At 35.3% G+C, this 25,176-nt stretch overlaps 1 protein-coding gene and 1 long non-coding RNA gene across 2 annotated transcripts in view; one reads left to right on the top strand and one right to left on the bottom strand.

The window, feature by feature from the left end:
• The window catches only part of LOC140344211 (uncharacterized), a 72,762-nt gene that overhangs the window by 40,510 nt on the left and 7,076 nt on the right, over positions 1-25,176 (top strand). Inside the window, exon 2 of the long non-coding RNA XR_011923513.1 lies at positions 16,218-16,303. This is a non-coding gene — a long non-coding RNA (uncharacterized lncRNA). The remainder of the gene's footprint in view (positions 1-16,217; positions 16,304-25,176) is intronic.
• The window catches only part of SLC9A6 (solute carrier family 9 member A6), a 42,941-nt gene continuing 22,995 nt past the window's right edge, over positions 5,231-25,176 (bottom strand). Inside the window, exons 6-16 of the mRNA XM_072431211.1 lie at positions 24,857-24,962; positions 23,797-23,938; positions 23,514-23,619; positions 22,594-22,682; positions 21,159-21,272; positions 19,458-19,569; positions 18,788-18,941; positions 17,422-17,452; positions 14,991-15,070; positions 14,110-14,215; positions 5,231-13,355 (exon numbers count right to left, since the gene is read on the bottom strand). Coding sequence (XP_072287312.1) covers positions 13,098-13,355; positions 14,110-14,215; positions 14,991-15,070; positions 17,422-17,452; positions 18,788-18,941; positions 19,458-19,569; positions 21,159-21,272; positions 22,594-22,682; positions 23,514-23,619; positions 23,797-23,938; positions 24,857-24,962 — 1,298 coding nt within the window. The 3' untranslated portion in view covers positions 5,231-13,097. The remainder of the gene's footprint in view (positions 13,356-14,109; positions 14,216-14,990; positions 15,071-17,421; positions 17,453-18,787; positions 18,942-19,457; positions 19,570-21,158; positions 21,273-22,593; positions 22,683-23,513; positions 23,620-23,796; positions 23,939-24,856; positions 24,963-25,176) is intronic.

Here is a 25,176-nt window from a genome sequence, read left to right as displayed (position 1 = left end):
TCATAGATGTCTAGAGGCATTGGCTAACAACTGAGAATTCCATCTAAGACAACTGGTTTAGGAGATTGATGCAAGAAAATCCTAAAATAGTTTGGAAACAGTTGTGGACGAAACCTTCTGAACTATCTTAAAAGTGAACAAATGGCTTTAACGTATCTGTGATTCTGAGCAGATGGCTGAAGCTTTTGCTGTCAAGAGATTGCAAAACATTTTGATTGAAATATTTTATCTGTTCCCATTAAAAAAGGCTATTTATGCTATCATCTTAGTTTATTTTAAACAATACTTTTTAAGTTGCATATATTTTTTTAAAACTTTTAACAGCTCAGAGCACCTTTGTATCTGTAAAATGATTTATTTAAGTTACATACCAACACACATTTTTTTTTTGCTGCAGAGTGTATTGATTTTATTGGGATGGGATTTATGTGACCATAATACCCAGGTTTACACTTAGAGCTGAGTAAAAATCATGCTCTGTAGGGACCAGTAGAAAAGCATTACCATGATTCACAGAACCTTGGTGGGATTCCTAAAGAAATAAGAATATCAGTTGATACTACACCTTTCTTCATTGGAATCACTTGGCCCTAATTATCTATTTTATAAATAACTAATTGGAAATGCACAATCACAATGGTTTGTACATGCACACATATCAATTAATGATGTTTTACTGAAATCAGTGGATATGAATTCAGTTGCAATGTATTAAATTGTGTATAGAAATAAGGACGACAAAGTGTGTGAAAATGCTTTTTCTGTGGAAACAAAGGTGATCTAGACAGCCAATTATAATTGCAGCCTGCAGTATCTATTTATATTGGGTAATACTAAAGGCTTTTGATCAATCTATTCTACCCAAAGAAACACGGAACTATAAATAGTGGGAAATTAGTAATATATAGCCCCATGTAGAAAAAATATTGAAAGTGATTAATAAAGGGAGTGCTGGTGGGATAATTTTTTGTTAGGAATATATTTATAGCAGGAGTTAATAAGCAGAGCCATTCAATCCCCAACTGTACTTGTACCTCCTGCACAGAGAAAGGAATAAATAAATTATTTCCTATTTGGACTCCTTGCAATTTTTCCTATGCTTAGGCAAGCTTCCAATGTCCCACCTTCATTTTTTTAAACAGGCTCTTTAGGCAAAAAGCAAATGGATGGACATCTTTAGCAATATTCGCTTCTTAGCAGGAAACCATTATGAATTTTTAGTGAGTAGTTAAATGAGTTACTAATATGTTTTAAACGACCTTCACAATTTTCTAAACATTTTAATCACATTTATAGACCTCTTACTATTGGTTCAGTAGCCTCAGACTGGCACATTTTAATTAGTAGAACTAGTATGGTTTAACTCTTCCTAGTCCTACTATGAACAATGAGGTTCCAAGTGCAAAAACCAAAATTAATACCACCATGTCAAGCTGATGGCTTTTTGTTTGCATTCCCACTGATCTCTGGTTACTTCATTTGAATAAAAATGGATAAAATATTTTTCAGGCAGCTCTGGCCAAAAATGTATCCCTTGGCTTGCCAGAAGAGACAGATCACTCCAAACTTGGTCTCCAGCAGCTCAGTATAATGGAATGGAAAACAGTGCCTGCTAAAAAAGAAAGAAAGCAGCTGCAGACAGACTCGCCTGAAGTTAACTGTTCCATTAGGAATATGAAATGCAATAGTGACTCAGTTTAAGTGAAAATTACATTATCTAAGTCAGTGATCCAAAACTGTATTCACTCCCGAGTACCATTGTGGTCTACGACTTCAAGCAAGGAAAAATAAAGCACAGACTACTTTTAGGCAAAAACCACCGCCCATCATGTTTCGACAAACACTGTTTTTTGCACAATAGTCTAACAGTATAAAGCCATATGTTGGGTGGGAAAAGTGGATAGAATACAGATAACGTACATGTTCATCTCCAACAAAGAGGAACAAAGGGAAACAACTCCTCTGTCAGTGAAGTCTTCCTGTAGTTTACTTTATTCACTTTGTTACTTAAAATGCATGTACACCCCAAATATTTCTCCCCCTAATTTTGTAAAAAGTCAGAACTAATGACAGGTTTTTATTGCTGTATATTTCCCTAATAAAGAAAGTTGTCATTTACATTTAGGTTTGACCTAGTGACTATTGCCAGCAGGAAAGAATTTAAATGGTAATCTAAAATGTTACACAATAGCAGGTGAGGGGAAATCTTCTAACTGGGGCCTCTGCTCCTCTTTAAGTTCTATTAATATTCATTAGTTTCAAAATGGAGTGGCAAAAAGCCACAACTAGCAATCTAGCACCAACTATAAAAAGGACTACTTGCTTGAAATACTTTAACCATAACACTATTATGGGATGTTAATGTCAGGGATAATATTTATCCCATTGCTTTATTTATAAACCCATTATTATTATTTCTGGCTAACTATTTGCATTATGTAAAGAATAATAAACTCTCTGAACAGCTTATTGTTATCTAACAGAGAAAACAATTGTGTAGTTTTTGGAAAAGCTAAGGGGCCTTAAAGCTTACCTAAACTCAGAAATTTCACTTTACATAAAAGGGTTGACAACCCTTTTATGTAAGGTAAAAATTCTGGTAATTTGTTTTACGTGCAACCCCCTCTTTTTTTTTTTTTAAAAGGGTGCAGTACTGCCCCCTAATTCCTAAACGCCTAGGCCATTGAAAATGAATGGGAGTGCAAAGCCTCCTGGGGTACCTACGTCATTCATCCCGGGAGACTCTTGTCTTGGGTGCTCCTTCTGCGCATATTGGGTATGTGCAGAAGAAACCTTTTTTTGAAAAGGGAAAAAAATGCAGTGAGATCTGCAAGTTTTTTTCCCCATCTACATCACCTGATCTTGTGCCTGGGTCGGGTGACGTAGGAAGAAGAGAAGATGGCGGCACCCGGCGCCGGTTTGGAAACGGTTACTGGGACGACATGGGACCCGATGGAAAACACCTCTGGACCGATCAACTGCTCTGCAGGAATGAAGGTAAGTGTATTTTTTTTTTTGGCATTTTTCAGTTTACTTCCCCTTTAAGTGTGGTCCTTGCTGCCAATCACATTTAGGTTCCCAAGGCAGGGTTTACCTTGATTGGTGACAAACATCACCGACCTAACATTTTTTGCATTTTTGCATGCTTTTTATTATAGAGATAGCAAGGAAATTGTTCACAGGTATGTTTACAGAAAAGCCTAGAACTAAAGTACTGAACATCTAGGCCAGCCTACCTTTTGCCACAGATGAACTTGTGAAATAAATTTCAGGTCTCAGAGAACTGGTTAAAGAATACCGGTATATCAACAGCTCACAGTACATTAGTGTAACTTATAAGTTGAATGCATAAAAGATTAAAAAAAATAGGGTTGATACTTTTTTTCTAATATGAAATATTGATGAATAAACAATGAGAAATGAAGACAGGACAATGGTAAATGAAAAAAATGTACTGTAAAATTGGTTGTCAGAAGAAAGAACACCCCTAACATGGGTTTCTTAGCAAAATGTTTGTTATAGACAGCTATTAAGATCACTGGTTACTTGTCCAGCCCCATATTAGTGATTGCTGGAACTATGACAGGTTAATCAATTTTCATATTTTGCTATTTAACTTACATCAGGAGGCATTACTTGTTCTTTATACTTTACTTAATAAGCATGGTAACAATATATAAACTGAAAAAAAAAATGCATAAAAAGCTTTTATTAGCAATGTAATGTGAAAAAATCCATAACCCTGTGTGAGCTATGAAATCAGGAACATGTAATGTACATAGGACTTTGCTTTCACTCTCTGGCTGAACAAAGTTGTGGAAGAACAGAACAAAAGAAAAGAAGAATGTGCGTCTATGGAGGGTTACCTTAAAATGAACCTGTTGCTTAACCCTGCATGGGGACAGTAAAAATTCAAGGTTCATCTGCTTATTCTGGGCGCTCCATGCGAACTACAGATTTTTATATCACTTGTGATTAAAACTTAAACACATATATTGTACTTGTGCAGCTTGTGCACAGTAAGACATCTGCAGGGATCACTGTGTGAAAATAAAAAAATGTTTTCAACTGCACAGCAGACATTGCAAGTAATTATTATAATATGTCCAAATATGCTTGACTATATAAAAACACAAACACAGTACAAATAATACTTTTCTTGGCTGTGTGCACCACATTTTACAAAGCTCTTCATTGAGATAAACATCTTTTAATTGCTTTTATGTCTTCCATGAAAAAAATCTCATAATACATGCAATAGACAAATGCTTCTACTTGACATTTGTTTTCCACTTTTTAAGGTTGAATATGCCATCCAACTTTAAAGCCAAGTTGAAGTAGTTGAAATACCTTTAATATTTGGTATAATATTGCTTCTCTCCAGCGGGATCTGCATGACCATAGGCCAGTCTTTCTTGATCTTTTTAATGTGGGGGGAACCATAGAGATAACGTTCATATTTTAGGGAACCCTTGCTATAATTACTATATCCTCAGCTGGCAGTACAATAGCATAGTGGTCAGCAGGAAATTCACATCTTACATTGCTGGCCAATGGGAAAAATGCCACTCTCAGTTAAAGTGACCTGAGAAGCACAAATTGTTCATTGCCCAAAGAACCCCCTGCAACCTCTGGAGGACCCCTAGAGTTCCTTGGTTAGGAAACACGGGCTTAAGAATGTGGCCACATGTCTAGCTGTTTGTGTACAAATTTGTTTTAGAAATACTATATATCTTGCTGAAGTTCTTGACCCAATTTTTTTTTTCTTATTCCAACACTAGGCATATTCATGTGCTTTTACCAGGCACCCCCTAACTCTTTGCATTTATTAAACTGGGTAAACCTCTACAAAAAGGTTTGCTAAAAATTCATGCAGTGTCACAACCTGCAGCTTACAGAACACAATCTTTGCTGCCAGCAACCACAAGGATTGTCATGGGAGCAAAAGGAAAGGCTACATTAAACTTGTAAAGTCCACAAAAGTTCCCTTTGAAACTATGATAATTCTGAATGTTTCAACATACATACCTTTTAAACAGTAGGGGTCAGCTCGATAGGATCCCCGTTTGACTTTATGGTCTGATTTAGTTCCTTCTTGGGAATTCCATGGCTTTCATAGGGTTATGGTAACTAAAGCAAATAAAAAACACCTCTCTCTTTTACCACAGAATTAAAAAAAAACAGACATAAATGTTGCTTCTGTTAAATATAAACCCACAAATCCAACTGCCAAGAGTAAATGAATCATTTAATAAACAATTTGCTGAACTCAGCCACTGTACACAATACATCAAAACACAATTGGAGACTTTGTACATCTTAAGAAACAGTTATAAAAATTAAACTGATTTAGTTGACAAAAAACAAACTTTACAAGATATTGCAGACAAAAAAAAATATACACAAGCACTTAGCGGCAGCATTGATGCAAAGATTGGCCACCCAATGAAATTTACAAAAAGAGTTTAAAAATGTAAATTACAGGCACCACAGCTAGTAGAGTTTCCTGCACTGGGAGAAGAGGTCATGGAGGAGACGGTACCTTTGTTTCTGCTGTAATCATACAATGGCACATTACAACTTAAATAAAATGCATTGACAAGCTAATATCACATCAGGGAGATAAATACAATAAATAGCACTAATTTACAGCAAACCCTAGAAACATGATATGGATGGTAAGTTGTGATGAACTTTAAGCCACACCATGCTAACCAGTCTCTAGATCTGAAAAAGAAAAAAAAACAGCACATCCATAGTAAAACAGTAAAATTGTGCAGTTACTTTCGTCTAAAGTGTCATGTGTGCCCCATAATTATAATTCAGGTTATTAATTTTAGTGTAGTACACAAGCTAGTACAAAGCCAGATCAGTTCCATTTTCATTGGAGACACAGTGTATAAGTAGTATAAGTAATTCAAGTGGCCCACACAGGGTTCTGACTTCAACCCTTTCCAATTTGGGATGAGACCGAACAACAACTGTGTACCAAATCCATGTTAATGCCTGGGGTTTTAGAATGAAATGACCAACAAACTCATAGGTGTTATGGTAATGTGTCCACAAACCTAAAGCATCATATAGGTCATATAGTGTAGGTTCTTGACTGTAGGTTTCCTCTAAATGCTCCTATTTTATCATACAGAGCATATTGATAATTTTCTCCTGACAAAACTGGGCCTACAGTAAGCTTGTTGAATACCTAATTATCTTGAAGATAATGATCTGGCAGAGACTGACTGACCTGAATAGTTACATGTTTCCTATTATATAACAATAATTTGGCACTATGCAAATGCGGAAAATAGGACAATAAATAGCATTATAGGGAAATTAACTCCAAGAACTTAGTAATAATTTATCATTTTAGAATGCTTAAAAAAATGTCTGCATTCATAAAACACAATTTTGTTTTTTGTTCAGTCCATTTTCTTCAGTGCTAATGACATATATCAAGGTGCAGTTTAATGGCACTAGGTATTGACACAAAATGTGAACCAGATCCCAGGATATCTCATTGCATATAATGCACAAAAAGGGAAAATTCCTACAACAGAGTATGAAGTCTAATTTAGTTGGTGATAGTTTAAAGCACAATAGGATTTACAGCAGCCCCCTCAATGCTTGTCTTTCAATTTCTAATGTTAATTTGAATGTTATTTTTCTACTGTTGTTGCTACTGAACTGGATTATATATTCGGCTAATACATTTCAGTGATATTAGGGTTAAGCAAAAGTAAGAGTTCCTGTTTTGACAAAATTTAGTTGAAAAAGTTATTTCTGTAAAATGTCAATTTTGGAGAAATGCATTACAGGTGCAGCAGGCTTTATTATGCCTCTAAAGTTTAGAGAAACTTTTTTTCCAACTATCCAAGGCCTGTTCTTATACCAAAAAGCCACCTATTTTACTTGATTTTTTCCTACAGAAAGAAAAATAAAATTTTAAAGAATCCCAAAATAAAATAAAATATTGAACACCTCAAAATACACTCATATAATAGAGTGGAACTCCCCCCTCCACCAAAAATGTGCCTAAAAAGAATTTTAACGGAGGTAAAATCAGTTATCCATTTCACCCAAATCATTCTACTAACCAAACAATGTTACAGCTGGATTTTGAAATTAATTATGTGTATAGCTTGTAGTTATTTTGGATTTTATTTTGGATTAATTACTTTAATTTGTTAAACAACTTTGTCTCAGTTTCTGAAACAGCCAGTAATATGCAAAAAAGCTGAGAATATATTGATGTCCCTTTCTTGCCTTAAGACTACTGTGCACCAAGCATACAAACACCCATCACTGCAATTAGAAACAATAACATTCACAGTTCCTGAACCTGACTGTTCCACTGTGTGACTGTTAAAGTGGCTTGTTTAAAATAACTGAAAATATGATAAATCAATTACAGGAAATGTAGACACATAAGCTAGGTGGGCTAGGCATCAATGAGATAAAAGAAGATACAGTAGGTACTTGGTTTCATAAACAGCATTACCTTTGGCTTTCAGGAATATGAAACATATCTTTGTACTAGCTGTACATGCCCCCTTCCCCAACAACAAAGGTAAATATTTCACTTTGAAAAGTATCAATAATACTGCAATACCTATGTAAAAATTACAGCTTATCTTTGTTCTGTTGGCTTTTATTTATCATTTGTCTATTAGCAGCAATTTGCATGCTTAATGATGTGAAATTGATGAAAAAAACAACAATAAAAAATGTTTACATACAAAACATACCAAAAAAAACATGAACGTGTTCATCTATAGATGCCTCACTTTGTAATAATAAAAAGAACAAGTTGCTTGGCCCTATCACTGTGCACTGGCATGTAGGATGGAATTTAAATCCCAACTCATATTATGAGAGTGAGAGCATTTAATATACTTAGGGGTCTCATGTTCTAAGTGTTAGATCAAATACCAGCTCAGTATTGTTTAAAATACCACCACTGAAATCTTGCTTACCTTTATAATTATCATTAAAATATTTTTTTTTAAGTTTCTATCTGCCCTTCTTTTTTTAAATCTAAAGGGTGTGGTAGGTAGGGTTATCCAAATGCCTAGAAAGTAACTTTCCAACTACATATCCAAGAACTCCACTGGCTATTTTATCCCAGTCACTGTGTATTAATGAACACATCCCATTCACCTTTTAGACATGCACATTTTTTTTAGTGTAATCAAGCAAATGATCAGCAGATTACAGATTTTGAAAACAACGCTTTCATCCAATCCAACAGTGTAGAGAATTCATAAAGCAGAAAGAATATTTTAAAATGGTGACTGTCACTTAACTATACTATTTAGAGCTTCAGAAACTTACGTTAAATAAAGTTTAGTTTTAGGCTATGTACATACGTCCAATAATTGTCGTTGGAAAGGATCATGAACGACAAACGACTGCACTATGCATGAACGAGCGCCATTCTGCTATATGTGGGGGGAGGGGGAAGAACGTTGGAGCGGCACCCTGCTGTGGGCTCTCCCCTTCACTTGCACTACAATCGTTTGTCATCCGTCGATCCACCAGGACAGTCGTTTAGACAACGAACGATGAGCACTGTGCACACACCAGATTCTAGTCTGATATCAGCCCTAAACCGATTATCGGACAAGAACCATTGCACATGTGTACGTAGCCTTAAGGTAAGGCTGGTTAAATGAATCAGTAGTTGGAAGTCAGCCTTGGGAACCCAGCACCTTAGCTGCTTGCAATCTCCACTGCCTGATGTAAGCAAGCCTCTATAGATTAAAGCAATGTAGATGTAATTTGAGGACTTTGGAGGTAAAAATGCACATTCCTCCTGAAATTTAGGAAGTTGATGTTCACTTTACCTAGCATCCATCCAAAACTGAAAGCATTTTTACAGTGCCTATAAATGGACAAGACCTTTTTTCTATTTTTAGGTTGATTTGACACATAGAAAACTATTGTAATGCACTGCAATTTGCTTAAGCCATGATAAAAGAAAGAAAAATATATTGGAGCTTCCTATAGTATAACAAGCCATTTTCATCACCTAAAAAGCAACCCCCAAATTCCAACATAATAAACCTAGAAGAGGATCGTGGCATAACGCCCTTTTCTGCATGTTCACATACATGTTTAAAACAATACAGTGTTAGAAAACAAAGCAGGGATGTTGTAAGTGAATATTGTGATGTTGCAATTCACATTTGGTATTTGTTAAAAGTTTAGATAAAAAAGTTTGTTAAAAGTTTGGTGTTGCAATGTGTTTTTTAGTTGGGAAGTTAGTTTGGTTTTAGACATTGATCTCCTTGTGTCACATACTCCATGGTGCTGGGTCAGCTGTGGTGGTTGCAAACACATACCCAAACCTTATTTGTAAAACAGGTGCTAAACCCATGCAAGATATATGTACAAAAATAGGGTTAGTAAATGTACAATTTAAAAACCAACATAAATATCAATGCGTGCAATTGGCAGTGCGTTATAATGGTGGGAAAAAAACAGACATATTTAGGAACAAACATAATACATCTCATACTAGTGACATACAAATTTGCAGTAATCAGAAAATGCACAAGATGAACAATAGTAAAGAAATACTGCAGAAAGCTGAACTCAAAGTGTATTTATTATCAAACTATAACCTGGATATGCAGCCATTGTTTTGTTTATACTTAGACTAGTTAGATAACATGCAAACTAATATAATGATCCCGGTTTAAAGGGGACCTGCAGCAAACACGTTTACATAAGACCAGTGAGAAATTAGAATTTCTCCCAGGGTTCAACAACTGTCTGATTCCCTGATGATTTTCAATCATAATCCTTAAGAGCGTAAGAAAGGGAAAATCTCCCTAATGAGTACTCAGGTAGTAATGCAAAATTTTGTATTTAGTAGCAACAATTTTGTGTAGGTTGATAAAGTGAATCTGTGGTCTGGGCTTGAACCTTTTAAATAAAAAAATATATTTTTAAACAAAATAAATAAGCTGTATAGCAGGCCCTCACTGATTGGCACTATAGAAGTTGTTCAAGTCACTAAGCAGCTCAGCTTCCCATATTCCCTCTTCCAGAAGACCTGCACCGAGATTAGAAGGTTGTACTTTTGGGAAGGGTGAGCTAAGCTGCTAAAAGAAACTACTACAGTGTGTCTGGTTTGAATTTTGAGGATGCAATTCTGCAGCTACAAAAGGTCAAGGAGGGCTTATTTTAAAGCCTATTTATGGTTTGTTAAATCCCACCAAAAATCTGCAATCTTACCCATGTATATACAGGCTATATGGGCAGCACGATGGCTCGGAGGTTAGAACTCTGGCCTTTGCAGTGGTGGGTCCCAGGTTCTCCCCATGTTTGCTTGGGTTTCCCTCCACCATCCAAAAACATACAGTTAGGTTAATTGGCTTCTCTCCAAAATTGACCTTAGACTGTATTAAAGACATATGACTATGGTAGGGACATTAGATTGAAAGCCCCTTTGAGGAATAGTTAGTGACATGACTATGGACTTTGTACAGTGCTGCAAATTTTATTGGCGTTATATAAATACTGTGTAATATTAATAATATTTACTCTAAGGTGCTTTAATACAGAGTGGAAATTACTCCACCACCGGCTTCTTTCCTACTGGATCCAGTAGAGACAACCAGCCCACATAGCCGTTTTTTCTGCTTGTGTATTCTCCCATCATGACAACACCAGCAAAAGCCACCATGAATTTTGCATTGTACATAATGACTTCTAAGACTTGTCCACAATCTCGGACAAGAACGAAGATCCTTCATCTGCTTCCTTTACTAAATGGGAAATATTGCTTGTATTTTACAAGGGGTTGGGGGGTTGGCTAGACAGAACACACATTCACTTTAAAATGGCCATAGGTTGGTACATTTGTCACTTCAACTTTTTGTATTATAGCTCTATTGATGCTGCTATTGCCATGAAAATATTATCATCACCACTTAGGTTTAAAAGGGATCTAGAAGAATTTAACGTAATAAAATTATTTGTCAATCAAAGCAATTCATTTTTAATACCCGATGCTCTAGATCAGAGGCCCTCAATTCCAGTCCTTGAAGACCGCATATCCAGGTCAGATTTTGTCAGCAGAAAAAAAATATGTTTGGTTTTGTAAACCATTTTTGTTCTACTTTCTGCTGTGCGTTAAAGAAATACAAAAAATCTGTGTAGATTTTGGCTTTTATAGGATGGAGCTACGGATCCAGGTTCTATATATAACCATATATTAATATATAAATGAACCAACACATAATAATTATTAAAAAAAGAAATGCTAAGAGAAGTGAGTGATAAATTCCTCATTCTCCTTATTACAGTAGTCAGTAGATAAGTGCCCCTTACATTGATATTCAGAGAAGATGGACCCCTCCTAAACTCATGGGCAAAAGAATATTCTTATTCACTTATCTAGAGAAACCATAGGGTTAAAAAAAGGCTGGGTTAGTGGCTAGTTTCTTAGATATGATCTGCAAATGCTCAAATACAAGATACAGATGCTTTAATGTAATATTGCTCAAAAATGACTTTTTAAACAATTAATATGTTGCTTTGTTATATCTTGTTCAGAAGAGAATCAGCTAAGCTAAACTCTGATGTTTGACTTGACATAACCTTTGTATTGTGTGATCAGATCAACAACACTGTGGGATCTGAGGAAAGCTTGATTTCAGGGGGTTAAAATAGGGGTCTCTTACAGTGGCAATACATATTCTGCTTTTATTTAGATTACAGGCGTTATATATTACTTTTCATAGTTGTACTTTAAAAAAAAACAAAAAAAAAAAAACAAGTCTTGGGGAACAAAAAGGGAGTTTGGAAATGGTTATGTGGCGTTGCAACATTCTTCTATGGAATGCACATTTAAAAATAAACTCTGGCTTTGAAAGTCTCTTAAAATGCTTGGCTCCAAGCATGAAAATGTGTCCCTTATACTGACACAAGATTTTTTAAAGAGAAAACAAATCATATAACAAATCCAAAATAAAAACAGGCAATAGCCCACACAGGGCAATGGACAGAATTCCAAATTAAATTTGCAGTCAAAATCTGGCGTGATTATTCTAACACAGCATCTTACCCCCCTTCGGCTATCTAAACATTCTGTACAAAGTTGTTTTCCCCAAGTTTCCTGAAGACATTGGACTCCCTTAAAGAGTATAGACTGTATATTGAAGAATTGGAGGAAGATGTGATCAGTGATAGCAATTTAGTTTTAACATTCTTTACTCATCACAAGTAGTGCGCACAGATTCCATGGAGCCTATGTGCAAGGAAAATCAGGTTTTCCTTGACACTCATCATTGTACTTTCATGAATGTGCATAGCTTTTTTTTCCATCAATGGCTCACAGAGTACCACTCCAAGTTTTTTCAATCCTGTTTTGACTAGTTTCACTTCCTTTGACATTGCCAGCACCACTGGGACTGATGTCATGCCATCACATCTAAACTTATTAAGGTTTAACAAGGTAACGCCTAAATTATCTAAAGTAACCCATCTTGACGGTTATATGGCTTCTTCTGCACTACATACTGGATCCTTTCTATTTATATCTGCAGAAAAGTAGAAGAGGCATTGTGAGCATTATGCTTGCCCCCTTTTTTGCCCTCAATATTAAACTTTTCTTTTATTGGCCGTATCAACAATCAGTCAGCTGCAAATGTATGAAAAGCCTTACTCTTCAATGCACTGTGGAACAAGAAATGAAAATAATATATTAAAGTATAAAACACATTCCTTCATTTAACAGTCAAAAAGTGAGAGATCATAAATTAAACCCAAATAATATTTCAAGTAACAAAATAAAACATTGGCAATTCTTTTCACACAACAAGCTGGGGGGAGTTGTGATATCCACCATACAGCATAGTGCGCGATTACTACACTTTGTTGAACGGCTTCAATTAAAGTGCAACCATATGAGTTTCCCAAAACAAAATGTGATCTTCTCAAGCAGCATCAAAAGAATTACTTCTGATGCCATTTGAATAGAATTTATACAGCTCAGACAATCAGAGCCATGCAGTAGGTAGTACAACATACTGGCATAATTAAAAAAATAAATGCAAAAATGTTACAAATGAAAATGAAAAAACAAAAATCTACATTGGACTTGGCCTCCTGGTGACTTGCAGGTTTCCTGGCACTTCACATTCCTCCATCACCAGACGTGTTCCTCTTAAGACAAGTTCATGATCTCCGCTGGTTAACTCTCGATCTATTCCGTCCTCTGTGATGCTCCCAATACCATGTCTTGATGTTACAGATTCTGTACTCACTGTTGTGTCACCGTACGTTAAGCTTATGTCACCATCGTTTAGTATAAGGTCAGAGTCATCATCCTTTAATTGTTCTTGGTTCTAAAAGAGAGATTAAAAAGTTCTACCATTTAAAGTTAAAGCCCAGCTATGGCTTATCACTATATCAAAATATGAAATCCTCAAATTAGAAGAAGATAATTTTTTGCTGCTATACTCACCCCTTCTCTGGAAACCTGACTGATCTAGCCATATTTCACCACTCCTTCACATAAAGGACATTTACTGTAAAACCACCATAGAGTCCTGTCTTTAACCATGCAGTTAAGGGGAACACTGAAGTTACCATGCTGCTCCCTTCAGCATCCTGGCCACAAATGTTCAGAACCTGCCCAAAATGTTCTCAGCAGTATGTGAATTACAGAATACCCCCTTTTAATATAAAGATATGAGGAGAGAAGATGGTGTTCTATTGTCCTATCCTAGCCTACAGTAACAACACTGCTTTTCCATGGATATATTACATTGAATACTGTCATTCAGGAAAGAGAATGTGTTACTAGAAGAATCACTAAAGGAGAAAATGAATGTAGCCATCAAATCAAAGGACTGGTAAGCTGCAACATAATACACTTTGAAGAAAAATGCTAGACAAATGATTTAAACAAATGGGTAAATGAAGCTGATAAAAGAAAGGTACAAATTCACTGGCAGCTAAAACTGTTTATATTTAGATCCCAAATGCAATTGATTTGCCTATTTTACTACCTGTACCTAGGTAGGTATATGCAAATAATAAATACCATTTTCTTGCACAATGCAAGTACAATACAATAAAAAAAATAACCCCCCTTACCTCATAGGCCTGTGGACTTGTTAGGCATCTTGCAATAGGACCACAGCAACTTGGCAGTGTTGTAGTGAGGGGTGGTCCACTGTGTGTTAACAGAGGTTTCAGATAGCTACACAAGTTAAGGAGAACTTTTGCAAGTGTTAGTGTTATTTATGCATCACCGAAATAATAAAATACCTAAACTCATGCCTGGTATCTCTTAGACAAATCTTAACTGTGTATTCCTTTATTTTCTTTTAAATGTGTGCTAAATTGCTTCCTATTTTAAAACCCACATTTTAGTTAACCCCCAATTAGTTAATCAAATTTCCAATTTCCTGCATAGAGTAACCTACGGGAATATAATCTCCTGTATGTGGGGATCAGTTTCCAAAAGTACTGAGCAACAATGCCACTGCATCACACCGGCATTAGGCAGCGCTTGCACCTGAAAAAGGTAAGTATTCACCTTTTTCTTAGAATAAATCATTTTTATTGAAGGATTCTTTTTTGCTATTGATTACAAGTTAGAAGTTAAAGCAAACTGGAAACACGTGTTACCAGTTACCAAATGCTTTACAGCTTTTGCTGCCTAAAACTGTGATAACTGATATTATTTAATCTAAGGGAATGCATTGCAAAGGCTTTTGTTTTTTTTAAGCCCCTTTTACACACATGTGCAAAATTACTTCACAAGTTTATGCCCACTTTTGTGTATTTTAAAATAATGTGTGTTTTGTCCTGGTGTACGTTACTTTACAATATTCTTGTTTATTTTTTCCTACATATGGTATTTTTTTTAAATCCAGTAGAATTGTTCGAGAAAAACTGGAAGATTTAAATAAATTAACCTTGAAGCACTTAGCACAATGCTAAACTTCAACCCTACAAACATTAAAAGATACTTGTGATCAAAATTGTACCACAGTCTGAAAAGCCAGGCGCTCTCTGCTTTTGTACTTCTTCGTTCACTCTCTGGAATTCCCTGTAATAAGAACACAAAGGTATTCATCACTACAACATGTATACATTAATAAAAACTGCCATGGTATAAAAGGAAGTTAGTCATAATATTCATAATCTGTACCAACAGTTGTTTTACATATGACTACCCCAGATTTGTACAGTCTCACTAGAATACACACTGCTGGTATATATTGTGTACTTTGTCAGTAGCCTAGCCCTCATCTAAAAATGAGTACATTTTAGCTTGAGCTACTGAGCTCAAAAAACAGGTTTGAAATATACTAAAGTGAAGAATTCAAAATATTATATATATAATATAATATAAAAATATTTTTTTTATTTACCTGACAAAAGAATATATAACTTTTTTAATAAATATTCTGTGAAACTGAATGCTCAAACCCCAATCCAACTCAAAATCTTTGCAAAAACCTAAAACCTACTGCTCACTAATAATCCACATCCAAACTGATATAGCAGAAGCTATATTGCCAAGAATGAACAAGAAATTCCAGGATCAAGATGTGCCAAAGTTTAGTTTTGCCTAGTATTATCTTGGGAGGCAAACATATGAAACCAATGCATATTTTTTATATTTTTTAGATTTTGTGATAAAATCACAATGAAAACCATAGTTTTTTTTTTCATTTTGGTGAAAAAAAAATGTTGGGTGAATACTTTTGCAATACACCTAATTCCTGCAAATTTAAGCAAAATAAACTTACACATAAATTTTATTGAGTTAATTTTGAAGATTTTGCGGTCAGTAAAGGTGAGGGAAACGTTGGGGAAATGTTCAGCAATTTCTTTACATATATTAAAATACAGACATTTATGGGTGGATAACACAGACAAAAACTTGCTTTCCTGCGCTCTCTGTCTTGTAAAGACAATTGGTAACTATGAAAAGATTTTCTGGAATTCAGAGATAAAATAGATGCAAACTATTTGAGCCCATATCAGATGACAAGATGCAACTGGTGCTCCCTGTCATTTGATCACAGGACAACATGGGGGCACATGCTATGCACAGACACACTGCCACCCACACAACCCCATCTAGACATGTCCCTTATATCAATTGGTTAAATTATTGCAGAATTACATCACATGTTTTCTTAATCCTTTTTTACAGTCAATTATTCCTACTGTATTTCATTTCCCAGGGCAACACATGTTTTACTGCATTTTTCTCTGCTGCTGATGCCTTGTGAACAATATGATACATCAACCAAGAGACATGAATCATAAGGTAAGATAATCCTCTGTCTGGATCTATCACAAAATGAAAACTTTGGAAAAAACACATTGATTTTTGGGTGTCAGGCTCTTCATTCATTTTAGGTACATTGCATGCTTTAAATTGCTTGTTCAAATAAGGATTTTTGACAAAATTGCATTGATTAGGGCTAGTTGCATTTCTCATTAGATAAATATGTTGCCACACATGTTTTATTTCAGATTCTAGTTGCTTGCTGATTCATAACCAGCAGATTTATAATGAATTACAACACTTTTCTCCTTTTTTTCTGTAACGAAGTAATGAAGCAGGAGACTGCCAGGTAAACAAAAGTTGTACTTTCCTACCGCACCTGCTGACTGCTGCCAACTATTATTAAACTGGAACTTCAGGCTAAAGTTTTTATCGTTAGAAGGGCTAAAATATCTGGTATTTTTTAATGCTGTGCCACCATCAGGGGTAATTTCCCTAACTTTCTGCCTGGGAGACATGGAAGTAAATGAGAGGAAATTCCATCTTTCTTCAGTAGTGGAATATCCCTTTGCATCTAGTTCTAATGACAACTATCATGGGACTCCTTGTCTTGTTACTGTAGAAGTTAGATGGAGAGTCTCTTCACAAGGGACACAGCAAAAAAAAAATCCTGAAAAACTAAATTCTAAACAATTTCAACAATTCAAAACTAAACACAAAACATTTATGGCTTAAGATTCATTTTTTTCATGTAAAAAGTGAGTGTTTTCTTACGTTTTACATATATATATATATATATATATATATATATATATATATATACACACACACACATACTTACGCCCCCCCCCCCCCCCCCCCCCGCCTTCTACACACACACACTTCTCGCCTAATGCAACAAAATCACTCTTTGTTCTCACTGTGTAAATGTGTAGCAGAATTCAATCAAAATTGCATTTTTATTTCTTTTTAAATTGTAAAGCAAGAATCTAGTTTGTTACTACCGACTAAGTAGCTTTTGAACATTTTCAGATTGTATTGTATAAAAATTTTTTAAAAAAGACAACATATGAATGACACTGGTTCAGGTGAAAGGAACTGATAAAAGCTTCAAAATTAAAAAATAAAAACATTGACTAAGAGAAATGGACATTTACCATTTGGTCGATCTCTGAATCCACCCCGACTCTACAAAACAATGGAGAAAAAAAGAAAAGGAAAATGAAATGATACACTGATGTCAGAATACAGCTGAAATTTATTTTTACAAACACCACAATCACCAGAAACTTTTTTAAAAAACACAGGATAGCAAAAAAGGATTTGTTTTTAGAGAAACCACATTGCAGTATAACATTTGACAAGCTCATATTTAACATTTAAAGCCAAAATAGTTTTTTTAAACCAGGTAAGAGCACTTCTAGGGAAAATGATATTCCCATATCTGACCAGGAGATCTGTACATATAAAATTCCTGTAAACACAAGTGGATTTATATATTGACGGATTGTTGAGCTTTGCTCAGACTACAAAATATGTGCTTGTTATTTTTATTATTATTATTATTATTATTATTATTATTAATAAACAGGATTTATATAGTGCCAACATAATATGCAGCCTTGTACATTAAATAGGGGTTGCAAATGACAGACTAATACAGACAGTGATACAGGATGGAGGAGAGGACCATAATGCAAGGAACAGCCAACTGCACTACTGTGAGTTGTAATGCTAACCCGGGGGTGGGCAAAGTTTGCCTTTTTTTGCAGAAGAAATCTTTTGCTAAACACAGCTGGGTTTGTGGGTGATCTTAGGGGGGTGAGCTTTTTCTGCAGGGTATTGTAACTCTTTAATGACTAAGACAAACTCTGCAGTTGTTTCTTTTTGCATATCACAGCACAGCTTGCTCCAGAAGTTAACAAATGTCTAGGCTCCATTAAGATTTTTTGTTTTGCTTTGTTTGTGATTAACTCTCAGTGAGGATTTTACACAGTAACTGACACCTAATATGTTGGGACAAACATCTGTCCTAATTACATTTATTAAAATAATGTACCTGTCCTGACTTACATACAAATTCAACTTAAGAACAAACCTACAGTCCCTATCTCGTATGTAACCAGGGGACTACCTGTATTAAGTTACACAAACTAGCAGTTGCTATTTACAAAGTGTAAGCACCACTAATTCATGAAAAAATACTATGATAAAAGAAAAGAAATGAAGTGACATCTAGTGGACAAAAATAAGAATTGTTCTATAGCTTTTAAATGTAATAAACAATGAAAATCTAAAAAAAAAAAAAAAAATACATAATCCTGGAAACCACAACCCCATGTTAATTTATGAGGATTAGACAGCGTTAATGCTTTGTGGAATATAGCAAATCTTTACATTTGGGGTTTAGTTGTTATTATTACTGAACAGTTTTTTTTTTAGCGCCAACATATTACACTGCCCTGTACATTACAATAAAGTTCCACTTTAATGTTTTTAGGCTCTCCTAAAATGGAATCATACCTTATATGTAAGCAGGAAAGCATAGCAGTTGTGCCACCTCCAAAGACCCAGACTGTAAAGAACACTATGAGAAGTGTGGTAGAAAACATCATCTGTTTGGCATATGTAGCAGTGTCCCGAATAGCCAAGGCAAACGCCATTGCTCCACGTAAACCTAAGACCGTACAAGTGGCATACGTTAGGAAAATACAATAAAATCATACAATTAGGTATATCTGTGTCACAAAACTAGTATTCTTTAAAATGCTTAAAGAGCAAAATATCCATTACTTCCAGATTTAGAATTGGCCCATGAAGAATGAAGCCTATAGCTCTATACTGGCTTGTGAAAAGTCTGGTTAGTGCACACAAAATTTTTAAAACCTGTGCAGTCTAGAGAATACTTTTTTTTCTATGGCGAAAAAAACAGTGATCTTTTGCTGGCAGCAGATATTTTTAATTAGGAAGAGGAAACTCTGCCAATGATAACGAACACCTTAGCTTCTAAAAACTTACCAGTGTATAGACAACCTTGTCAGCTGCATAAAAGAGAACCTACCGTCTTTCAGACTAGACTTCTGAAAATGATGTACATGGCGATTTGCATATATTGCATTATTAACAAGCACATTAAAAAATATATAAATGTTGCTATCTGCAGATGCACCAAAATACAGAAGAGCAAACATACCTGCAAACATCATCATGTGCTGGAAGTTTAAGCCAATCTTATTTCTTCTTCCGAGATTGAGCAAGAAGGAGAGAGGATAAATATTGGCAGCTCTGCCAATGAAGACTGCAAGCTATAAGGAAGTGTTAGGGAAAAAGCTAATGCCAACACAGAATATTGTTTTGTATTACTGCAGGGATACTGTGAAAGGTTCACAACAGATCTGATCAACAAATCAAACTATGGTCTGTGTAACTGTGTAAGATGTTACTTCATGTGCATTTTTGTTAAAACACTAGGAGGTGAACAGCAAGCAAACAGCTGTATAGATGGTTGAAATACACATATGTAATCCGATGTATCTGCCAAAAGTTTTTAAAATCTTTTACGACAGCCTTGTACACCTTGTAGCTGCCAGACATCTAGGTTTAAACTACGTTCCCACCCTGACAAAATAAAAATGGACCATTAAAGCTCACTACTCATCTATATACCTCATCAGGCCAGCCCTGGGGTCCAGGGGATTGGAGAATTCTTATGAAAAGAAATTTTCAGGTTCTTAAACTACATTTAAATACCTAAGTTTAAATATATTTATTAATTAATACATAACTGCACAATAATTTTATATTTGTTAAGAGCTGCTCAGCAGTAAAATTGCTAGAGAATGCTAGAGCATCCATAACTCAAGCTACAACGTGCAATCATTGTAGGTCAGGGATGCACATTTGAGAACAAGCAAAATTCTAAATACAGACCACAGAGATGTGTTGTAGTGTTGACCCATGATATCTATGCAATACAGCCTGCTTGTTCCCTAAAGAAGCCAAACTATTTCACCCGAGAATGTTAAAAGAGGAATTGTAATCTGGCATAACATAAAATAAAATCTGTTCCCCAACATCTTATTACCCTTATTGGTATTCTACATGTCTTTGTAACAAAGTTATATAATCTGTTTAATTACACAGGTGCCCCTCTTTCACAGTTAGGAAGTGTTGGCAGCAGTCTTTAGAAATATGGTATTTAACATCTGTGCATGGACACCCAGAGTCTTCCTGGTTTGTTTACTTAGCAATTAGAAGCTTATCTCTGCTCCTCAAAGTATCACAGGGAAAATATGAGTGAAGTGCACTATCAGTGGGAGCAGGTTCCCAGGGAAAACTAAATCATTTTAACCATTTTAGGTATTTCTTTTTGCAAAAAGAACCTGCTGTTGGCAGTAACAATGATGTGGCAGATCAATTGGAGCAGAGGAATTTTGAAAGATGACAAAGGTAGAGCTATGTTTTAAGCCAAATAGTGAGTGAGACCTCACCAAGTACAGGCTTGGGGACAAACTGTTACACTAATCAGTCGAATTGAGGGTTCTGAACAGTTTTGCCACTTTCAACTACATTATGTTTAGCCTAAGTTGTAAATAAATCATCAAAGTGGATTCACAGAGCAGCAAATTATATCTTAAAAATGATAATGTTAAAAAAAAGCTGTGCTTTTGGGTTGATCAGACGTTCTGCCTCCCTCTTTAGGCTGATGAATTTTCAAATACACCCAATGCAAACATTTATGATTTGCTAAAAGCAACAATGGGTAGTATAGACATTTCCTTACAAAATCACTGCTGATTTTTTTTTTTTACTCTTTTGATAGCCAAAGGAAGCTTTAAAAAATAAAGCGTTCATTCATTCTATCAAAATGATAGACAACTTTTCAAAAGGATACAAAAGCCCCCAAAATGAATGTGGGATTGAAGACGTGATTCTGGAAAGTAAACAGAGCCAGACCCATGTAGGAGAAGATGAAGTTTTCTGCCAAAAAATTCAAAAGCTCAAACAGCTGAAAGAAGAAACAAGGAAATATATTTAGTGTTAGAACTTAGCAACTTTTCCCTCATATTATGCGCAACTACAAAACATCCAGGATAATCAGTCTGTAAAAGCCCAAACCACTCACCAGTAATGTTCAAAGTGGGTCACAAGAATTTGTATTAGGCTGCTTGATATCAAACCTGGAAATTGGGTATATTGGGGTATTTAATGAAGGTATATGCAGGAACCTCTGGACATCTGATAAATCGGATACTAGCTTTATTATTTACAAAAATGTGTTATTTGGGGTGAAGGTATGCATTATTAGGATCCACAGCTAGGGCAGAAAAAGTATGTTTGATACAGTAAAGTGATGGGAATTCTCTTCTATATGGACATACACAATTACCAAAATATATACATATATTTTTTAATACATATGTGCTAGGACACTATCTGCATGGAGTTTGCAGGTTCTCCCCATGTTTGCGTGGGTTTCTTCCGGGTACTCCGGTTTCCTCCCACATCCCAAAAACATGCTGTTAGGTTAATTGGCTTCCCTTCAAAGAAACTGACCTTAGACTGTAATAAAGACATATGACTATGGTAGGGACATTAGATCGTGAGCCCCTTTGAGGGACAGCTAGTGACATGACTATGGACTTGTACAGCCCTGCATAATATGATGGCGCTATATAAATACTGTATATAATATACTAATAATTGAGTGGTGATGAATGAGAACTTCTGACAATTTTTTGACCATCTTTCCTTCTTCTCCCACCCTATTTATTGGCCTGCCAGCACAGGCAAATAAATTATAGACTGAGAAAAAAAAAACAGAAAATTAAATCCTCCTCTCCTATCTAAGACTTTAAAATGGGCCAGTGAATGAAGAAATCTTTTAATTTTGAAACATTGCTATCTATACCCAAAGCCCTAAAATGAAAAAAGCACTGTTACTGTGTTCCTAAAGATAAATACAAAACATTGTACCATGAGAAAAAGAGATGACTTTGTGAACCTACTGTAAAATCAGAAATCTGATATCTTCAGGTAGGGCTGGGTCAAGGGGTAGGCACAAAAGGGGGGTTACTTGTAGCCCATGCTACTACTATGCTAGTTCACAACTCATGTCATATCATTTTGGGAGCTACAGACAAATATATTGCTACTGAGAAAGAGAAAAGAGAAATAAAGACAGAAAGAGAGTGCTATGGATGTTTCTATGCAAAAGTTACTTATAATCTGTCCTCTGTTTGGTTTGCTTCAGAAAAATATAAAATTCCGATTCATTAAGTTCTAATATTTGTTTATTATGTTTTTTAAAAAATAAAATAAAAAGATACCTGTTTTGTTCGAATTTGGGATTCTGTTGATAGATTGTTGTAGGTGTAATGCGCCTGAGTCATGCCGCAAAACAAGACTGCAACCACACCTGCAAATGGATATACAACATTATGTTACAAATAACCAGCCAGAATTGATCTGCTATTGGTCAGTTTTAAACAATTTTTTTTTTTTTTTGCTATGTATTGAGTTTCTTGAATAAAAGCATTACAATAAAATCATACATTCTATCTGATCAACATTTTAATTTTAACAGATTTTTTAAATCACTTTCTACTAAGGACTATTTTTAGAACCCGGACATTCCCTGTTAGGAATCAAGTACTGCCATTAAAACACATCGAGCTGGAAGATTTCCACCGGTCAATGTCAGATTCCCTGTTTTATAACTAGAGCCCTAAGAGTTTAAGGTTGAAAAAAATATACCCACTTTCTGTATGTGAGAAACAATGAGATTGTTTTGAATTGAGCATCATTCTCAAAAATATTGCAGCTTTCAATTCATTTTTTTTCATTCCTAATGTTGATAAAAGCTAAATTGTTATGAAAAAAAAATCAATACAAAAAAGGTTTTCCTCATTTTAAAATACAATATACAATTACGTTCAAAGCCAGTCTGTGAAATGAAGACACTCTTCTAATGGTCATTTTGGGTAAGTCTATCAATACTTCCCCATATATTTTTATAGGCAGAAGCTTGCCAAATCATGCAAAAAAAGGACAAAAGCCCACAATTTTGTTTTTTATTATTCTGAAAATAATACAATTTTCAAGAAAAAGAAAAAACAAACAACTTTTCCTTATTTATATTACTAAGGCAAGGTTAAGGGGAAGAAAGAAAAGTCAACAACCTCACAGATTGTATGCGGTCTATATTAGCACATAATCTAGTACAGCAAGTAGAGATCACTCAGCATACCTGTGTAACCACAAGCTTCAGCCAGAAGGAAAGTGCTCCAAGACATTAAGAAAAATAAACCGGTCTCAAGCAGCTGGAACTCACGGAGTTTAGTAAACTTTGTGACGTGGAAGAATGTTAAGGGCCAATAAATGCAAAGTTATAGCAAATGTACATCAACAGTATCCATTTCTTTTATAACACGCACACCACACATACATATTTACAACTATATACATTACCCACAAAACATATCGTTATGTGTATTCTGTGGAAACAAACACATCAGAGCAGTAAAGGATATCAATGCTGTGACCACCCCAGTGGCGGCTCCCATAGCAAAGGATCCACTGAAGATACCCAGGAAAATCCCTATTGACTTGAACATGGCAGTGATGTCAAATGTGTGGCTATTGTCTCCAGCTGGTTGGTAGGCAACAATTGACCTACAAGAAAACAAAATACCTAAAAAACTGTTTTTTTTACTTATTATTTTTTTATTTTTTAGAAACCACTACTCAAGCTCCACAGCGGAACACAACTCATGCTACTCACCTATCCCCATTCCATTTCAGGGCGCTGCCATCTTCCTTTTTTGTTTCTGGAAAAGTTTTTCAGTCATCTCAATTGGCTGTGCTGGAATGGGTGTAAGGGAAGCCCGAAATTGCTGGGTTTCCCTGGTAGACAATACTAAGTTTGACAACTGGGCAGTGATCAGGCGGCAGGTAAGAAAAGTTATTGCAGAAGGGACATCGTCTGTCTCTTTCGGCAAAGCCCACCTGCTTGATTTAGGGTTTCGCAAAGTGAGACTTTAGTTCCTTTTAAAATAAACCTAAGGTTAAGAGGTGTCTGGACTTTATTTTGAAAAGTTAATGCAGAACTAAACGTTAAAAAATAAAGAAATCGTAAACAGTAACGTCCTTTATTGTAAAAGAAACATCACATGTCCCTTCTGCAATAACAAACTTACCTGCCCCATCGCTCCTTTTTTTTTTTTTTTTGGCACCTCCATGTTCATCCTGACCCCTACTAGGTTTTGATCTTTAGTCATCTTGATTCTCCATGTTGGGAATGGATAAAACCATTATCCAGCATATCCTGGCATCCTACAATTAGCTGTGCATGCACCGCTTAGTGTATTTAAAAAAAAAAGATTGTAAACAGGCAGGAAAATATGTTTTATTGCAAAAGTGTGGAACTTTCTGCTTTAATCTGCATGCAAAGAATATATGTCCTACTTTTATGAACTATGATATTCCGACAGTTGTCCTAAAATACTTTTCATTCTGGAATATGCACAATACAATTATCCTATTAAAGAACACCAATAATAAACATTTTTAATAATGTGCCAGAGGACTTACGAGGACAGTACTATGGCAACTGCATCATTAAGGACACTTTCACCAAAAAGAAGTGCGTAGAGCTCAACATCAACTTGCAGTTCATGAAATATGGCCAGGACAGTCACTAGAACAAATATGAAAGCATTACATTATATTTTTTAATGACAAATAATAGACCCTAACCTAAAAGAAGTTATGGGATATATGTAAAGTTAAAGCTAGATTAGGTTAAATGTAATTCTTCATAAGCTTTTATATAAAACAAATTCCCCAGGCCAGGTTCCAGACTAAGGACCTACACTTTCACCACTGAAGCTGGGTGATCCAGCAAACCTGGA

Source organism: Pyxicephalus adspersus, chromosome Z (assembly GCF_032062135.1).
Source record: "Pyxicephalus adspersus chromosome Z, UCB_Pads_2.0, whole genome shotgun sequence".
NCBI classification, from domain to species: domain Eukaryota; kingdom Metazoa; phylum Chordata; class Amphibia; order Anura; family Pyxicephalidae; genus Pyxicephalus; species Pyxicephalus adspersus.
Note: the sequence above shows the minus strand (reverse complement) of the source record. Positions and strands in the feature narration are given on the sequence as shown.